The 20,452-nt window shown below is 40.2% G+C and overlaps 1 protein-coding gene across 1 annotated transcript; it reads right to left on the reverse strand.

Moving 5' to 3' along the window:
* Positions 1-4,930: 4,930 nt before the first annotated feature.
* Positions 4,931-5,899, reverse strand: LOC118628609 (olfactory receptor 10T2-like). The gene has a single exon (XM_036259583.1). The coding sequence runs from the start codon at positions 5,897-5,899 to the stop codon at positions 4,931-4,933; it is 969 nt and encodes a 322-aa protein (XP_036115476.1).
* Positions 5,900-20,452: the final 14,553 nt, after the last annotated feature.

Genomic DNA, 20,452 nt, shown 5'->3' on the forward strand with positions numbered 1-20,452 from the left:
CCTTTGCAGGTAACCTGTTGCTTATCTCTTGCTGCTTTTAGGATTCTCTCTTTGTCTTTAATATTTGGCATTTTGATTACTATGTGTCTTGGTGTGGGCCTGTTTGGGTTCTTCTTACTTGGGGCTCTCTGTGCTTCTTGAACTTGAATGCCTTCTTTCTTCACCAAATTAGGGAATTTTTCTGTCACTATTTTTTGGAATATATTCTCTAACCCTTGCCCATTTTCTTCTTCTTTGGGGAATCCTATGATTTGAATATTATTACATTTCCAGTTGTCCCACAGTTCTCTTAAGCTGTCTTCCTGTTTTTGAATTGTTTTTTCCTTTTGGTTTTCTGATTGGTTGATATTTTTCTACCCTGTCTTCTTATTCTCTGATCTGGACCTCAGCTTCCTCTTCTCTGCTAGTTAGTCCTTCCAGTGTGTTCTTAATTTCTGCTTTGTCATTCTTCATTTCCACATGGCTGGTTTTCAATGTTTCTATATCTTTACTCATGGTGCTAATGTCCTTACTCATGCTATTGAGCTTCCTCAAGATGATGGCTCTGAACTCTATCTTTGATAATTTGCTTAACTGCATTTCATTTATCTCATCTTTGATAGAGTTACCTTGTTCTTTCATTTGGGATTTGTTTCTTTGTTTCACCATTTTGGCTATCTCAGTGGGTTTTGGAGCCTGCCAAATTTTTCCTGTGGGTATTCATGTTCTGCAGTTTGTGACTCTCTCTACTAGGTTTGGATGGGTCTGGGTGGGCCAACATTAAACACCACTGTCAAGTCTTACTTTCCTGGGTAGATTTGCAAGCCCAGGAAAGGTCAGTTATTCTGTAGCTTTTTCCTGGTGGCTAGTAGTCTCAGTTACTCAGTGCCTTGGAATGTAGCCCTAGTGTTCTGCATAAGAGGATTTCCAGAGGGTGGGATAGATGTCGGCTGTTAATGAACCACACCTGCGGGGCTATTGCTTTTCCCCACAGCTTGAGGAAGGAACACATTGGCCTCCCTTTTTTGTGGCTGCAAATCAGCGAAAACTCTGAGTGCCTTTCAAATCCTGGGTGTCCCCCAGAGTTCCAGCCCAGTCTGCCCTCCCTCTGCCATAGCCCCCAGGTGAGTTTCTGTGGCTATTCTAGTGCTCTGTCCCAGCTCTCTGTACTGTGGAGCGGGCTTGGTCTTTATTCCCCAAGGTCACTGCTCACAGCTAAGTCTACTTCTGTCTGTGGGCTCCCAGCTCACCACCCTCTCATGCCTCCGCAGATTCTACCAGTGTCCCCAGTTATATGGTCCTGTCCTGCTGCTTTACGGTTGCTTTTCTCCAAGGATTTGTCTTTATTTTAGTTGTAATTCCCGTTTTGTCCTGGAAGATTGTCTACGTAGCTTCCATCCACTCCGCCTTCATTTTCACATCCTCTACACATATCATGTGCACAGCTGGGTTGCACAGGCCTTTTGGGTGCCCCCGCACCCTGCAGGTCCTGCGGGTAACTGGATCACACAGTCCCTTTGAGGACCAGACTCTATGCCCATGTTATGGACTGCTGGGTCGCACAGGCCTCTCTGGTGCTTCTGCACCCTGCAGGTCCCGCAGGTAACTGGGTTGCACAATCCCTTCTGGGTTGCACAGGCCTCTCTGGTGCCCCTGCACCCTGCAGTTCCCGTGGGCAGTCAGCTGGATTGCACCAGTCTCTCTCAGGCTCTGGCTTCCTACTGCTCTTGTGGGCTACTGGACTGCACAGGCCTCTGTGGAGCCCCAGGTCCCACAGCTGGTGGCTGGGGAGTGCTGCTGCCCCATGGGGCTCAATTCCTGCTCAGCTTTTGCTATAGTTTTGGGGGATGGGTCTCAGCTTCTGGTCTGTGCTTCAGTTGCCTGGGAATGGATGTCTGCTCCCCAGCCTCTGTTGCTGGGGGTATATCTCAACTCTGATTGGGCTGCTACTATGGGGGATGGTGCTGGGCTCTGGGCTATCTGAGGCTTCCACGACAGGCACCTTGGGAGCTCCACTACTGTGCACTAGTCTGTGTTGGCACAGACTGTCCACTGGTTCGATGGTGCCAGGTATGCTGGTGGGCTCAGGTTGCTGGGCCCTAGCCACTCCCACTGTCTCCTCCCAGGGAAGACCCGGGTTCTTCCAAAATGGTGGGACCTCCCCAAGGTGCAGAGAGAAGCACCCTGAAGAGCCACTGACCGCAGTAGCTGGCTGCTCCCCTCCACAGCACAGGAACCTTCTGCTCCAAGTCTCTGCACTGCTCGGGTTTGGTCGTCCACCTTCATGTCCCCTCACACTCTCACACACTAGCTCACTCTCTCACACATTCCCCCTCCCTCCGGTCCTGCCCACTGCCATCTTCTATCTAATGTTTTATCTTTTTAACAAAAATTATATATATTTAAGGCATACAAGATATTTTTAACATATATGTACATGGTAAAATGATTAATACATTCAAGCTAATTAACATGTCTATCTCTTCTCATAGCTACCTTTTTTTCAGGGTGGTGTGGCATGGTGAGAGCACCTGACATGTATTTTCTTAACAAGTTTCCAGTATTAAATACAACATTATTTACAACTGCAGTTACCATGCTGTACATTAAATTCCTAGAACTTAATCATCCTATATTACAGCAACGTCGTACACTTTGACTAACACCTCCCCATTTCCTCTACCTCCTCAACCCTGACAGCTACTATTCTCCTATCTGCTTCTAAGAATTTGACTTTCTTAGATTCCACACATGAGTGACATCATGCAGTATCTTTCCTTCTGTGTCTGGCTCTTTTTAATTAGTATCATGTCTCTAGGAACATCCGTGTTGTTGAAAATGACAAGATTTCCATCTTGTTTATGGCTAAATAATATTCCATTTGTGTGTGTGTGTGTGTGTGTATGTGTATCACATCTATTAATATGATCATATGGTTATTGTCTTTCATTCTGTTAATGTGGTATATTGCATAGATTGATTTGCACATGTTAAAATATCCATGTATTCTGGACATAAATCCCATTTGATCACAAATTAAATCCCATTTCATTTAATTAATAAAATGAAAAAGCTTACAATAATTATATGAGACAGTAGAGAAATTCATATTAAGCAGGGGGTATTTGTGAAAATCGAATGGTGAAGATTGTGAAATGGCTTGTCAGAGAACCTCTAGTCAAATTTTAATTCAATGTTGAACAAAGAATGAGACCTGGAGACTCAGTCGGTTCTGACCACTTCTAATCAATGAAGCTTTGATAAGAACCTTAGTGGCAAGCCCTTCAGCAGCTCTCCTCAGCTGAATTCACCCCAGAACAAAGCTGTGCTTCTCGTCTTCGGAATCTTCTTTCTTTGACGGTGTTTCTCCTGATACGTTCTACTTTCATTTTGGAATCTTCTCTCTTCCACTCATCAACTTTCCACGGAGTACATTCTCCATCTCTTCATCTTAACTAAACCTGATTGCATGAGAAAGGTACGTCTGCTTCTCAGCTCTGTTGAAGAGAAGGTGCCTACTCCCCTCTTCTGAGTCACCATTACACAATGTTGACATTCTCCTAACTCCTTACCACCTTTCTAAATCGTTTATGTGCAGTCCTCATGACAACAGATTACTCACTGACACCAATACTACCCAGCTGTGAAACAATATGCTGTTGTTCTCAGAGTCCTTTACTGACCACTCAGTTTCTTCTCCTTATTTATTAAAGACTTTACCACTGGCCTCTTGATCCTTTAAACATGTCAGCCCCTCAGTCCTGCCACAGCATTGGTAACGTCACACCATGTGGATGTACCATTAGACAATGTGACCTCAAAAATGCCTAGACCTCCGCCCTGGCCAGTTTGGCTCAGCGGTTAGAGCGTCGGCCTGCAGTCTGGAGAGACCCGGGTTCGGTTCCCGCTAAGGGCACGTACTTCGGTTGCAGTTTGTCCCCGGCCCTGGTTGGTTGTGCGGGTGGCAGCCACTCGATGTGTCCCTTCACGTCGATGTTTCTCTCTCTCTCTCTCTCTTCCTCTCTCTCCCTCCCACTCTATCTGTACAAAAACTGGAAAAATATCCTCCTCGGGTGAGGATAAAAAAAAAAAAAAAAAAAATGCCTAGACCTCCTACAGCATCTATAATCTGCCACAATCTATGTGAGAACTTGACTACAATCTCCTCAATTAGATTCAATTATATATGGCACCTTTCACCACTGTGGTTCATATATTAGAAGATATTGGTCATTATTCGTGCTCTAACTTAAATAGCATTTGAATTATTGCCTATTGAGGACTTGAAGAAGTTAATTATGAGATCATCTAGTCTACTCTTTTGTTGGGGGATGGGAAGCATAGCTCTGGCAGACTTTTGTATATTAATCCTGGAATTTGATATGTTTAAAATGCCTATTTCTTTTACGTAGTTCTCATCAGTTTACTTTTTGAAGTATTCACCCATTACCATACAGTTTTTAATTTTCTTTGAATAGAGTTGAACACGGTAATTTATTAAAATTATTTGAAATTTATCTGTATTGTTGTCTTACACTTGACTACATTGTAACTCTAAATGTGTTTGTTTTCTCCTTTTTCGAGTAAATTAGTGATTTTTTTTCCTTCTTTCTCTCAGTTTGTCTCTACTTCTTTCATTTTTCTTTTTCTTTTTAGAGTAATTCTTCTCCTCCTTCAAAGGCAACCAAAATTATGAAAACAGTGTTTCATAGCACTTTTATATTTCTCTTACATACATATGTACATGTATATATGCATATATGTACATATATGTGTAATAACATTTTCAAATATTTTAAAACTACATCGAATGTAGTTTGTAGTATGAAAGGAGTGAGACCAGGGCCTATTGGGCCATTAGAACCCACTTTGATTGCTTTGTACATGAAGTGATATTTATTAGAAGTACTCCACTTTCTCCACTAGTATTTATCAGTGCTCTATGAATGTGTTAAGAAGTGTTGGGGGCTCTTTTACTTACCATCTGTGAGAAAAACCTATAGACATTGTCTAGCACTTTCCCAAGAGCTATTTGCATTTCTTTGTTTCTTAGGCTGTAAATTATGGGATTAAGCAGAGGACTCAGCACTGTATATGTAACAGCCATCAGCATATCATCACGAAATGAATCACTGTCCTTGGGTCTCAGATAGACAAAGCCAGCAAATCCATAGTGTATGCACACTACAGTGAGGTGAGAGGAACACGTATAGAAGGCCTTGTACCTCCCCTTTGCAGAGGGCATCTTCACGACTACAGACACAATGAAGATGTAGGAAATCATAATTAAAGCAAAGCTGCCCACTAACACAAAAACGATGAATACAAGAAGGGTCATTTTCTGAAAAATAGTGTAATCACAAGCAAGAGACACTACAGGTGCGATGTCACAAAAAAAGTGCTGGATGGTGCTAGCGTCACAAAAAGACAAGTTGAATACTATGAGGACAATGCACAGGGACACCACAATCCCAGTGACAAAAGAGGCCAACATGAGCTGAAAGCAGCTCCTGTGGGTCATCAGGATGGGGTAGTGCAGCGGGTGGTGAATGGCAGTGTAGCGGTCATAGGACATGGCAGCCATGATGAAGCAGTTATTACCTGCCAAGCCAAAGAAGAAAAACATCTGCGTGGCACATTCAGGGAGAGAGATGGTCTTGCTGTCTGATAGCAAGTCCACTAGCATTCGGGGGATGATTACCATAGTGGTACAGGTTTCTGAAAAGGACAGGCCAGAGAGGAAGAAGTACATGGGGGTGTGAAGGTTGTGGCTGAGCTTAATGGCCACCATTACAGACACATTTGCAGCTAGGATAGTCATATGGGAGAAGAAAATCATCACAAAGAGGAGACCCTGCAGGTCTGGGAAACTGGAAAATCCCCATAGAAGAAATGTGCTCACTGTGGTACGATTGGCCATCATCTAGTAGGCTCAGTAAGGTTCTTCCACAGATGCAGATATTCTTGAGGTCAAGACTCTGATAAGATTGTAAAAAGCACTGATGTCATCTGGACTTTAATCAAGGGTCCCTGGGCAATGGCAAGACTACTCTCAATGAGAAACCCTGAGAAATGGGAGTTAAATGCATCTGGCTAAATTTAAGTTCAGGATTCAATGATAAGAAAGATTCTAGTAGAAAATCTCTATAAATGTCATAAAGTATGATGAAATATATCCTGGGAACTCCCTCCTTTATCTCCTCTTATCTCCTCTGCAGTCAGAATCTGTATGAAAGAGGGAAATATGAAAAGTGCTTATTTTCTCCCCTACAAGAGTATGAAGTGTAGCAGGTGCAAAATGTTTGTGTGGGATCTAATTATAGCCTGGCATACAAAGGTGCCTAACAATGTTGACTAAATGTGAATGTAGGAAGTAAGAACATTTTTTGGAATGGCCTTTAAACATTCTTGGAAAGTAATGTTATCTTCAGAGGTGCTCCTCAGAAGGTGGTGACTGCTTAGCTAGCAATTGTGCCATTGAGTAGACTTAATAAATGAAATTACTGTTTTGAAATGTGTATTGGTTTTCTATTCATGACAATAAGTTAAGGCTGGAGGTGTTCGATATCAGTCTCCCATTCATGCAGATCTTGAAGGCAAAGGGTATGGAGAAACCATCCCCATCCCAGATGGTTCATTTGTGTTCACGATGTCTGGATTAATTCTTGAATTTTCAGGAACATTTCCAGGATATTTTCTAACTGAAAGGGCTGCTTTGTACCATAGCTGTTTTTAGAGCTTAAGTTCCTCTGGTCATTTCATGAGTTCATCCACTTTACTGCATATGAGATGGCAGCATGGACAAGGACTTTCCATACAATATGTGGTTTGGTTTCAAGCACTGTTGTCAGGGAAGAAAAGAAAAACAGTGAGAAGACATGGGTGTGGAGTTGACAGTTGAGGAAAGAGTGGTAGAGACACGCTGGAAAATGTTCTGTAGGATCTACATCGCTTGAAAAAAATATATCTTTAGCTTAAATTTTGTGTTCTTTATGCACTGAAGTACTGGGCAAAATATATATGTAAGAAGGCATGTCAGGTAACCAGTATTTACTCAATATCTAAAATGTTCTGGTCAATATGCTGTGTGTTTGATAGAATTTTCTCATTAAATTTCTCCCAACAACTCTGTATAGTAAGTATTTTAATCCTGATGTTATAACAATTGAAAGTAGGGTATACTCACAGCCAATGCATTAATTTCACAAATATTTCTTTAATATCTATGATGTGTTAGTCAATTCCATTTATGGGAAAGGTGACATTGGATAAGACATATGACTTCTCCTATCTCAGATAGAGAAAGAGGCCATCAAAAAAATTAAATAAAAGTGATATGAGATGTGAAAATGGAGGCGAAGTGAATGGAAGCTACACAGATAATTTCCCAGGCCCAAATGGGAATTACAACTAAAATAAAGACAAATCCTCAGAAAAAAGCAACAGTAAAGCAGCATGACAGAGCCACATAAACAGGGACACTGGTAGGATCTGCAGAGGCACGAGAGGGTGGCGAGCTGGGAGCCCAGGACAGCAGCAGTCTTAGCTGTTAGCAGCGCCATTGGGGAATAAAGACCAAGCCTGCTCCACTGCACAGAGAGCCAGGACAGAGCGCTAAAATAGCCACAGCCACTCACTTGGGGGCTATGGCAGAGGAAGGGCAGACTGGGCTGGAACTATGTGGGAACCCAGGATTTGAAGGGCACTCAGAACTTTTGTTGAGTTGCGGCCATAAAAGAAGGGGGCTAGTGTGCTCCTTCCTGGAACTGTGAGGAAAAGCAGCCCTCCCTTCCCTCGGAGATTCAGCCTTTCCCAGGTGAGACTCATTAACAACCAGGATCTATCCCACTCTCTGTAAATCCTCTTATGCAGAACACCAGGGCTACATTCCAAGTCACTGGGTAACTGAGACTACTAGCCACCAGGAAAAAGCGACAGAATAACTGACCTTTCCTGGGCTTGCAAATCTACCCAGGAAAGTAAGACTTGACAGTGGTGTTTAATGTTGGCCCACCCAGACCCATCCAAACCTAGTAGAGAGAGTCACAAACTGCAGAACATGAACACCCACAGGAAAAATTTGGCAGGCTCCAAAACCCACTGAGATAGCCAAAATGGTGAAACAAAGAAACAAATCCCAAATGAAAGAACAAGGTAACTCTATCAAAGATGAGATAAATGAAATGCAGTTAAGCAAATTATCAAAGATAGAGTTCAGAGCCATCGTCTTGAGGAAGCTCAATAGCATGAGTAAGGACATTAGCACCATGAGTAAAGATATAGAAACATTGAAAACCAGCCATGTGGAAATGAAGAATGACAAAGCAGAAATTAAGAACACACTGGAAGGACTAACTAGCAGAGAAGAGGAAGCTGAGGTCCAGATCAGAGAAAAAGAAGACGGGTAGAAAAAAATCAACCAATCAGAAAACCAAAAGGAAAAAACAATTCAAAAACAGGAAGACAGCTTAAGAGAACTGTGGGACAACTGGAAATGTAATAATATTCAAATCATAGGATTCCCCAAAGAAGAAAATGGGCAAGTGTTAGAGAATATATTCCAAAAAATAGTGACAGAAAAATTCCCTAATTTGGTGAAGAAAGAAGGCATTCAAGTTCAAGAAGCACAGAGAGCCCCAAGTAAGAAGAACCCAAACAGGCCCACACCAAGACACATAGTAATCAAAATGCCAAATATTAAAGACAAAGAGAGAATCCTAAAAGCAGCAAGAGATAAGCAACAGGTTACCTGCAAAGGAAACCCCATAAGGCTCTCAGCTGACTTCTCAACAGAAACTCTACAGGCCAGAAGCGAGTGGCATGAAGAAATCAAGGTCATTTAAAACAAGGATCTGAATCCAAGACTACTCTACCCAGCAAGGCTATCATTCAAAATAGAAGGTCAAATAAAGAGTTTCCCAGACAAAAAAAAAAAAAAAAAGGCTAAAGGAATATATTAACACCAAACCAGCACTGCAAGATATGAAAAAGAACTGCTGTAATTAGTATAAGAAATGGGAAGGAAAATGTAACCAGACTAAACAAAAATGGCAATAAATAAGTACATATCAATTATCACCTTAAATGTGAATAGTTTGAATGCTCCAATAAAAAGACACAGAGTAGCTGACTGGATAAGAAAGCATGACTCACATATATGTTGTTTACAAGAGACCCACCTCACAACAAAAGACTCACATAGGTTGAAAGTGAAGGGATGGAAAAAAATCTTTCAAGCAAACAGAACGAAAATTAAAGCTGGGGTAGAAATATACATATGTCATCAAATATATTTCAAAATGAAGGCCATAACTAGAGACAAAGAAGGTACCACATAATATTGAAAGGATCTATCCAACAGGAAGTTATAACCTTGGTAAACATATATGCACCCAATATAGGAGCACCAACATATATGCAAAATCTTCTGGAGAACTTCAAGAGAATTCAACAGCAATACAATCATAGCAGGGGACTTCAGTACCCTGCTGACATAACTAGATAGATCTTCTAGACAAAAAATTAGCAAGAAAACAGAGACTCTAAATGAAGCACTAGGTCAAATGGATTTAATAGAATCTACAGAGAATTATACCCCAAAACTGCAGAATTCACATTCTTCTCAAGTGCACATGGAGCATTCTCAAATATAGACCACATGTTAGGGCACCAACTAAGTCTCTACAAGTTCAAGAAGACTGAAATCATATCAAGCATCTTCTCAGACCACAATGGCATGAAACTAGAAATCAATTGCAACAAAACCATGAAAAGACATTTGAACACATGGAGGCTAAATAGCATGTTATTGAACAATGAATGGGTTACCATGAAGCTCAAGGAAGAAATTAAAAACTTCCTGGAAACCAATGAAAATGAACACACAACAACACAAAATCTATGGGATGCAGTGAAAGCAGTTCTGAGGGGGAAGTTCATAGCATTACAGGCCTACCTCAAGAAACAAGAAAAATTTATAATAGACTATCTAACCTCACAACTTAAAGAACTAGAAAGCAAACAAACAAACAAACAAACAAAAAAACCCAGAGCAATTAGAAGGAAGGAAATAGTAAAAATTGGAGCCAAAATAAATTACATAAAGACCAAAAGAAAACAATTTAAAGGATCAATGAAACAAAGAGCTGGTTCTTTGCAAAGATAAACAAGATTGATGAACCCTTAGCTAGACTCACCAAGAAACAAAGCGAGAGAACCCAAATACACAAAATCAGAAATGAAAGAGGAAAAATAATAACTGACCCCACAGAAATACAAAGGATTGTGAACAAATATTATGAACAATTATATGGCAACAAATTCGACAATCTAAGTGAAATGGACACATTTCTCGAAACACATAGTCTCCCAAAACTAGACCAGGAAGAAATAGAAAACTTGAACAGAACAATAACAACAAAAGATATTGAGATGTAATTAAGACTCTCCCAGAAAACAAAAGCCCAGGCCCAAACGGCTTCATGGGAAAATTTTACTGAACATTCAAAGAAGAACTAATACCCATTCTCTTCAAACTATTTCAAAAAATTCAAGAAGAAGGAAGATTTCCAAACTTGTTTTATGAGGCCAGCAAAATTCTAATTCTAAAACCAGAAAAAGACACTACAAAAAAAGAAAACTACAGGCCAATATCCCTGATGAACATAGATGCCAAAATCCTGAACAAAATACTAGCAAATCATATCCAGCAATACATCAAAAAAATTATTCACCCTGGCCAAGTGGGAGTCATCCCAGGGATGCAAGGAAGGTACAATAATCACAAATCAATAAAAGTGATACACCAAATAAACAAAATGAAAGATAAAAATCATATGTTCATATCAATTGATGCTGAAAAAGCATTCGACAAAATTCTGCACCCATTTCTGATAAAAATGCTCAGCAATCTGGGAATAGAGGGATCATATCTCGTCATAATAAAGGCCATATATGAACGACCTACAGCCAACATCATACTCAATGAGCAAAAATTAAAAGCATTTCCCTTAAGAACAGGAAAAAAACAAGGTTGCCCACTTTACCACTCTTATTTAACATAGTACTGGAAGTCTTAGCCACAACAATCAGACAGGAAGAAAAAATAAAAGGGATCCAAATGGGAAAGGAGGAAGTGAAACTGTCATTATTCGCAGATGATATGATACTATACGTAGAAAACCCCAAAGACTCCATCAAAAATTTGCTAGACTTAATAAGTGAATTTGGCAAAGTAGCAAGATACAAAATTAACGTTAAGAAATCAATGGGATTCTTATACACCAGTGATGAACTCACAGAAAGAGAAACTGAAAAAACAATCCCATTTACCATCACAGCAAAAAAATTAAGATATCTCAGAATAAACTTAACAAAGAAACAAAGGACCTATTTGCAGAAAACTACAGGACATTGCAAAAAAGAAATAGAGGAAGATATAAAAAAGTGGAAACACATACCTTATTCATGGATTGAAAGAATTAACATCATTCAAATGTCTATACTACCCAAAGCAATCTATAGATTCAATGTAATCAACCTATTTGATGAACTCTCCCCATCAAAATACCAATGACATACTTCACAGAACTAGAACAAAAGAACATATGGAACCAAAAAAAAGACCTCGAATAGCCACAGCAATCTTGAAAAAGAAGAACAATGTTGGAGGGATCACATTACCAGATTCCAGGTTATACTGCAAAGCCACTGTAATCAAAACAGCCTGGTAGTGGGACAACAACAGGGAGATAGATCAATGGAACAGAATAGAGAACCCAGAAAAGGACCCAAGACAATATGCTCAATTAATATTTGACAAAGGTAGCAAAAGCACACAGTGGAGTAAAGACAGCCTCTTTAATTAATGGTATTGGGAAAATTGGACAGCTACATGCTAAAAAAATGAAATAGACCATCAACTTACACCATACACAAGAATAAACTCAAAATGGATAAAAGATTTAAATGTGACTCATGAATCCATAAAAATCCTAGAAGAAAATGTAGGCAACAAAATTTCAGACATCATACACATCAGACTTTTCACTGGTACATCACCTAAGGCAACAGAAACAAAGGAGAAATGAACACATGGGACTACATCAAACTCAAAAGCTTCTGCACAGCAAAAGATATAATCATCAAAATGGAAAGGCAACTGACTGTATGGGAGAGCATCATTGCCAATGATATATCAGATAAGGGTTCAATTTCCAATATATAGAGAGTGCTCATACATCTCAACAAAAGGAAGACAAAGAATCCAATTAAAAAATGGGCATAGGAACTAATTAGACATCTCTCCAAACAGGAGCTACAGATGGCTAAGAGACATATGAAGAAATGCTCAACATCACTAATCATCAGAGAGATGCAAATTAAAACAACAATGAGGTATCACCTCACACCTGTCAGAATGGCCGCCATCAAGAAATCATCAAACAACAAGTGTTGACGAGGGTGTGGAGAGAAGGGGACTCTAGTACACTGCTGGTGGGAATGCAGACTGGTGCATCCACTATGGAAAACAATATGGTGTTACCTCAGAAAATTAAAAATTGAACTGCCATTTGACCCAGTGATCCCGCTTCTAGGAATATACCCTAAGAAGCCTGAAACACCAATCAGAAAGAATATATGTACCCCCATGTTTGCAGCAGCACTATTTACAATAGCTAAGATCTGGAGACAGCCCAAATGTCCATCAGTTAACGAATGGATAAAAAAAGCTGTCGTGCCCTGGCCGGTTTGGCTCAGCAGTTGGAGCGTCGGCCTGCGGTCCGGAGAGACTCGGGTTCGGTTCCAGCTAAGGGCATGTACTTCGGTTGCAGTTTGTCCCCGGCCCTGGTTGGTCATGCGGGTGGCAGCCACTCGATGTGTCCCTTCACGTCCATGTTTCTCTCACTCTCTCTCTCTTCCTCTCTCTCCCTCCCACTCTATCTGTACAAAAAAATGGGAAAATATCCTCGGGCAAGGATAAAAAAAATAAAATAAAATAAAAATAAAAAATAAGCTGTCGTACATATACACAATGGAATACTATGCAACTGTAAGAAAGATCTCTTATCCTTTGAGATGACATGGAGGGACCTGGAAAGTATTATCCTAAGTCAAAAAAGCCAAACAGAGAAAGACAAGTATCATATGATCTCACTTATTTATGGAATATAATGAATATAGCAGTCTGAGTAATGGGATAGTCCCAGAGACGTGGAAGTGGGGTACAGACTGACAATCCCCAGAAGATCGGATGGTGGGGGAGAAATAAACCACAGAACTTATATGCATGTATGCATAAACAATGGACATGGACAACAAAGGTGGGGACGGGGCAGGGAGGGGGGAAGGGGGAATCAGTGGGGGGGAAAGAAGAAACATCTGTAACAAAAATTAATTAATTAATTTTTTTAAAAAAAGAAAGTGATATGAGAGTGAGGTACCTGGTGGCTACTTTGAACTATAGAATCAAGAAAGCCCTTTCTATGGAATTACACTTACTTTGTGATTGAAATACCGCCCACCTCTGAAAGATCGAGGGAGCAAATAACACGCAAGAAACAGCTAGTACAAAGATCTCACAGTGGGAATGAGCTTGACATATTAAAAGACTATGAAGACAGTCGATGTACCCAGAACACCTGTCTCATGGGTCATCTTAAACACCTTATGAGATAAATAGTACTAGTGTGCCCATGATTGAGATCAGGAAACTATGACTTAGGAATGTACTTAATTTGTAAAGATGATCAAGTTTGTTAAAGGGGGAGCTAGCATTTATTCCCAAGCACAGTGACTCTGGAGACGACCTTCTTAACCAGTAGATTGCAGTGTCCCTGCAAGTGCCTAGCATAGCGTTCAAGGTCTACTATCCATCCCCACCTTCTGCCACCAACCTCCCCATATGGGAAACATCCCCACAGGCCCCAAGCATGGCATGTTCTATTGGGGCTCTCCTGCTGTGCACACATTGTTTCTCTATGTGTGGTGTTCTTCCTGCCCTTGTCTGCTTCTTAAATCACAGTCTTTGTTTCAAACCCCATTCAAATGTCACCTCCCCAGAAAGCCCTCCCTAATCAGTCTAATTGAGTTAATACATTCTGTGTTCACATTTGATTGCCTTATGGTGACATTTTTAACACATCCAACTTCTTCACTAATCAAGGCAGAGGCTCTTTTACCATTTTGTCCACATACCTGCAGCATAACTTGGTAAATATAGGCATTTGTGTCATGAGAGTTCAACAATAAGTCGGGTGCCGTCTTCCCCAGAAAGCTTCACTTGGTCTTTTCTCAGGCGTACTGACTAATTCTTCTCAACTATATTGTTTTCTTTCTTTATGATTTACCTAATTTGGACAGGTGCAAAAAGTTGTTGGTGTTATCTTCAATATATTGTAATACCCACTTACATATAGCCACATCACCTAGCAATGTGAAAACTGCATATCGATAGTTAATACATAATTATTTAATGAATGCTGCATATTCTGCCACCCCCTCACCCCCGCAAAAGAGGGGGGGGAGGAATGCTGTAAACTCTTGGAGTGGTTTCCTTGGAACAAAGCAAAAAAGACTATTTATGGTCTAAACTATATACTTCTTTTCTGTAGCATCAAATAACACATAATTGCCATAACTGCTCCTATAATAAGGAGCATATTGAGGTCACCAGGGGAGTCTTCTCAAGATTTGTGTATTCTCATTACAAGTTTCTGTCCGATCTTTCCAAGAAGAGAAAGGAAAAATTTCAGGAGAATTAGTATGTTTAGCTTTGGAAACCTTCACTTTGATTCTGTTACTTTCCTTTTCCATTTGTATTGATAATAAATCCCACTTTCCTCATAAGACTCAAGGGAACTAGGATTGAGAACGTTTAGGCATCCACTAGGCATTCCCATTACTTCTGGTCACTCTCTGACGATTTGAGGCAGATGTTTTCTGGCCCAGCATTTTGTAGTAAGTTCACCCTCGTTGAGTTATGCACTTCTGTAGACTGAAAGGGACATAATTGATGTCTTCCCCTGGAAAACTTGTGTTTCAGTTTATTTGTTTCCCGCTCTTGCAGAAAGATCTAGGGACTCAGTATGTCTGATTTCTTTGAGCTCTCAGTGAGACTTACAGGAATGAGGCTGCTTCTTGATGCTCAGCCACTTTGCAGACATTCTTGTCCAGTCTCCATGTCAAAGCCCTAAACGGTGAACACTGTAAACCAGTCTACCTTCCAAGAAATTACATCAAAACTATGGCCAGCCTGGGGACCCCTGGAACATTATCTCACTCATCATTCCCCACCAGATTGACCCGGGGATTTTTCTGGTGACTGCCCTTAATTTCAGCTCATGGGGAAATGTTCAAAGGTGGAGAAATGGGGAATATAAGTCATCTTTGAGTCAGCATTTGTACAATTTTCATAAAAGATACAGGAGTCCCCACTTATCCATAGGGGTACATGCCAAACCCCCAGTGGATGCCTAAAACTATGGATAGTACTTAACCATATATATATATAGTTTTTTCCTGTACATACATACTTAAAATTTCTTTTCTTTATTGATTTTAGAGAAAGGAAGGGAGAGGGAGAGAGAGACAAAAACATCTGTGAGAGAGAACATTGATTGGCTGCTCCCTTCATACCGCCCACTGGGGATTGGACCCACAACCTGGGCATGTGCCCTGATTGTTAATCGAACTGGCAACCTTTTGGTGCATGGGTCAATGCTCAACCACTGAGCCACACCGGCCAGGCCATATTTTTTCATATTAAAAAAAAAGCACTTTATGGCTTATTTGGCATACTCAAATTGCTAATGTCACTATTTTGTGGTTTGGAGCCATTATTTAATAATATGTGGGTTACTTAAACAAAAGCAGTATGATACCATGACAGTTGATTTGATAACTAGGACAGCTACTCTGTGATTAACTGGGGCTGGGCTGGGGGGTGGGGATAGCACATATACAACCTGGACATGCTAGATGAAAGGATGATTCGCATCCTGGGCAGGGTGGAATGGGACAGTGTAAGACTTCATCACCCTCCTCAGAGTGGCTCATAATTTATTAAGAATTTAATATTTCTGGAATTATTCACATAATATTTTCAGATTACGGTTGACTACAGTGAGAAAATAAAAGGGTATGTTTTACTGAGTTCTAGGTGTGAATTCTGATAGAAAATTTAACAATCTTTATGTGAATTAGAGGGTTATGAAGCTTATATTTTTTTCTGCTTATACATGGCTTTCTAAGTTCATATGTGTGTGTGTATATGTGTATGTGTGTGCGTGTATTGTGTGTATATACACACATACACATAAATTTATTTCCTTACTTTATTCAGTGAGGGTATATTAGATCCACCACCAAAGGAATACTTGTTTTACAAATCACAAGTGAATAATTTTGAAATCATTGAGAGTAGTCAAAGGAAAAACAAGGGAGGGGACACAAAGAATCAAATTGCCATTGGTTTACTGTGAAATTTATAAGCGCATAATAAGTGAAATATGAAAATTGCAGAGGAATCTTATACATGTTTTTCTTTATTTTTTCCTGCTTAATTCTTGTGATACACTGCAACCACCAAATTAGCCTTGAGATTATAGTGGGGATGGTTTTGTAATGGAATAGGGAATGGAGCAGAATTAGAGGAGCCTGTGTTCAAATCTAAGCTCTGCTTCTATTACATACAACATACATACAGTGATTTAATCTCCCTGATAACCATTTTCTCCTGTGTAACATGGTCCTCCATGAACCTCCATGCAGGGTCACAATGCTGTGTATACAGGCCTATCAGATAATGAGTGTCCAGTGCCTGCTAGTGCCATTTCCATTTGCTAAAACATCACACTGTTTATAGACATCTTTTCCTACAGCTGCTCAGCATACTAACCTGCTCACAGTTGCCTGGACCACTGAACGAGCTCTTCTGTCAGTCTGCTGTGTGACGTTGATCCCTCCTGGCACACTTTGCTTTGGTCTAGAGTTTGCAGTCCTGTCCTCAGTTTGCAGATTTCTAACCTCCTCGAATTGCCGTCGTCTGTGTCCCAATTATGCCAGGAATAAGAAAATAGTAGCATTTATCTCATCCAGCTGTACTCTTGGTATTTCCAATACCTTTTAACTGTTGATTAATACCCACAGCGCCTTGGTTATAGGTGGACAGAGCACAACATCAATGATAAATAGAAATATAAAATAAAATTCTCACCTTGTGACAAAGAGAAGTCACTTCAAATCGGTTTAAAAACAACAACAACATTAAGCTATATGAGGAACTCATTAATCATGCCCAGTTCTGTCTACCACTCTCTCTGTAATATTGTATTATTTGGGTAGAAGTTTTTAAACTATTTTGCCCCTTGAATTCCAGTGATGCACTTGCTCTCTGTCTGAAATTATGAAGTTTCTGATAACAATAGAGTAAAACCTTCTCTATTCCTTATGTCTGGAGCTGTGTTTCCTATAAATTCTAATGGGAATTTTGTGGCCACCTGAGACCATTGCCTTGGCACCACTTGGAGTTTCTTCCTCTCCATTAGATACCAGAAGATGGTCCTCTGTGGACTTGGAACTCATTGTGATGTCCACAAAACATTGATTTTCTATTCTGACATGACATCATGATTACTCACTGAGCTTTGTTCTTATTTATCGGAAAAGACAAACCAAGTAATTGAAACTCAACTTGTTCAGGTACATTTTGAAATGTGGATGGTTCCCTCAGGTATTTTTACTTCCTATTCAATATATATATTTTTATAGTTCTGAAAATTTGCCGATCCCTACGGATCTTCTGTCCTATACACAGGGCTGGGGGAGGGCCTGTCTTACTGGGGGTTGCCCAGGGATCTCTCAGAAGAAAGGTAGAAAAGACTATGAACAGATAGAATAACTCGTGGCTGCTTTCTCATGAGGCAACTCTTCTGTAGAAGGCCTTGCCGAACAGGAAAGTCCACTGTAATCAAGATCTCCATTTACTGCAGTGCCACTCAAACGTGTTTTCTCCTATTTCATGAAATTTCTAAAACAGTGAGCCATGCTGAAACAAGTACACTGTTAGCAACTTTATATCCACTACCTAGGTCATTCTGAATAATCACTCTCATATAATAAAGTGCCCCAGAACTTAGTGGACTTAACTAAATTCATATAGAGAGGGCTCAATACGGGTAGCTGAGACACTGAATGTCTTGTTGATGCTTAGCTGGTTTTTGATGCTGGCTGTAGTCTGAGACCTTACATGGGGACTCAGCCTCTCTGCATGTGCACAGTGACTGGGCTTTGTGGGTGAGCACGCCATGAGAGCCAAGTGGGTGCCATGTCAACTTTTCTGCTCTACCCGCTTGTACTGCATTCTTTTCCCTCAGACAGCCTTGAAGTTTCAACCAGAATCTCGAAGATGAAAATAGATTACAATTCTTTTTTTTAAATAGGTCATCAAAGTCACTGTTTTGTTTTGTTTTTTCTTGAATAATAATACAGAGAGAGACACCTGGCCAGTTTGATTCAGCAGTTAGAGCTTCGGTCCGCAGACTAGAGAGTCCTGGGTTTGGTTCCAGCTAAGGGCATGTACCTCAGTTGCAGTTTGTTTCTGGCCTCGGTTGGGGTCGTGTGGGTGGCAACTACTCGATGTGTCTCTTTAGCATCGATATTTCTCTCTTTCACTCTCTCCCTCACTCCCTCCTGCTCTATCTGAAGATAAATGCAAAAAAAAAAGTCCTTGGGTTAGGATAATAAAGATATTACACAGAGAGAGAGAAGAAGGGAGAGGAAGAGAGAGATAGAAACATTGATGAGAGAGAACATAGATTGGCCACCTCCTGCATACCCTCCCTGTGAAACTGGCTCACAACCTGGGCATGTGCCCTGACCGGGAATGGAACCAGCCACCTCTGGATGCATGGGTTGACACTCAACCACCGAGGCACACCGGCCAGACTAGATTACAACTCTTCATGAGACAGTGACAAAGTTCTGGAAAAGTGTGTGGGACTGAAATTATTGCTGTCATCATTTTTGAAAATGACATTGTGTCAACCATTCAGATTTCACTATATTTTCCTTCTCACACAGTTCTTTATTCTTTATCCATTTATCAATCCTTCTTATTTTAAAGGAAACTGCAGGCATCAGTACACTTCCTAATAAATACTTTTGTATACATATCAATAACTAGCGTTCAATACTTTTTTTGTTTTATTCCATAAAATTTAATGGAAATGTAAATAAAGTGAAATATGGAGATCCTAAGGGTATGAACACTCTGTATTGGCAAATGCATCAACCTGTGTAACCAACCACCTCTCCACATTTAGAATATTATCTTCAGCCCAGCAACTTCCCCCAGAACCCGCCCTATTAGTCCAGCCCTGCCATATAGAGGTGCCCACTGTAGATTGTAGTTTCCAGAATTCATGCAAACGGAATTATATAGTATGCCCCCTTTTTTGTAAGGTTTCATAGTTTTGTTTTGTTTTTAGTACATACAAATGCAACTGATTTTTGTATGTTGATTTTGTATCCTGCAACTTGACTGAATTTATTTATTAGTTTTAACAGTTGTTTGTTTGTTGTTGTTTCAGTGGAGTCCTTAGGATTTTCTATATATAGATTATGCCACCTGAAAACAGAGAAAATTTTGCATTTTTTTCCCAGTTTCAATACCTTTTTATTTCTTTATCTTGCATTATTGCTCTGGCTAGGACTTCCCATACTGTGTTAAATACAAGTGGCAAGAATGAGAAAACTTGATTCTTCCTGGTCTTAGAGGAAAAGCTTTCAGATTTCACCACTGAGTGTGATTTTAAAGCTGATGGGTAGAACACACAGATTTATCAGTTAAATTCACCATCTTATATGGGCACAGTTCATGTGATCCATAACAATTACACTAGTAACATCAAAGATCACAAAGCACTGATCACCACATCATATATTAATGAAAGAGTGTGAAATGTGAGAATTACCAAAATGTCACACAGAGACACAAGGAAGCAAATGCCATGGGAAAATGGTGCCAATAGACTTGCTCTGCTCAGGATTACCACAGGTATTCAGTTTGTAAAAACTGCAATCTACAAAGCACAATAAAATAAGGTACGCCTGTAGATAAATAATTGTGGTCAGAGAGATTATGGTAAGGGGATATTTTCACAGTCTTTCCTCTTTCTTGCTCTTATTGAAAGGTGTGATCTAATTTCTCTCCCCTTGCCTTGAATCTGAATAGGCTTTAGTGATTTATTGACCAATAGAAGACAGTGGAAATGCTGTGCTGAGAGTCTCCTGAGGCCAGATCATAGGAACACTGCAGCTTCTTTTTAGTCTCTTGGGACACTTGCTATGGGAGTGGGAGCCACCTTGTGAGAAATTCAACTACTCTGCTGACAAGACCATATGGAAAGACTCTAAGAGTCTCAAGCCATCCTTGCCAAGGTGCTGGTCTTCTGAGTGAAGCGATCTTGGATTC

Source organism: Molossus molossus, unplaced genomic scaffold, assembly GCF_014108415.1.
Source record: "Molossus molossus isolate mMolMol1 unplaced genomic scaffold, mMolMol1.p scaffold_m16_p_13, whole genome shotgun sequence".
Lineage (NCBI taxonomy): Eukaryota > Metazoa > Chordata > Mammalia > Chiroptera > Molossidae > Molossus > Molossus molossus.

What these genes read in the sequence shown, in the direction of transcription:
- LOC118628609 (XM_036259583.1), bottom strand. Translation starts at nt 5,899, where the DNA reads ATGGCCAATCGTACCACAGTGAGCACATTTCTTCTATGGGGATTTTCC.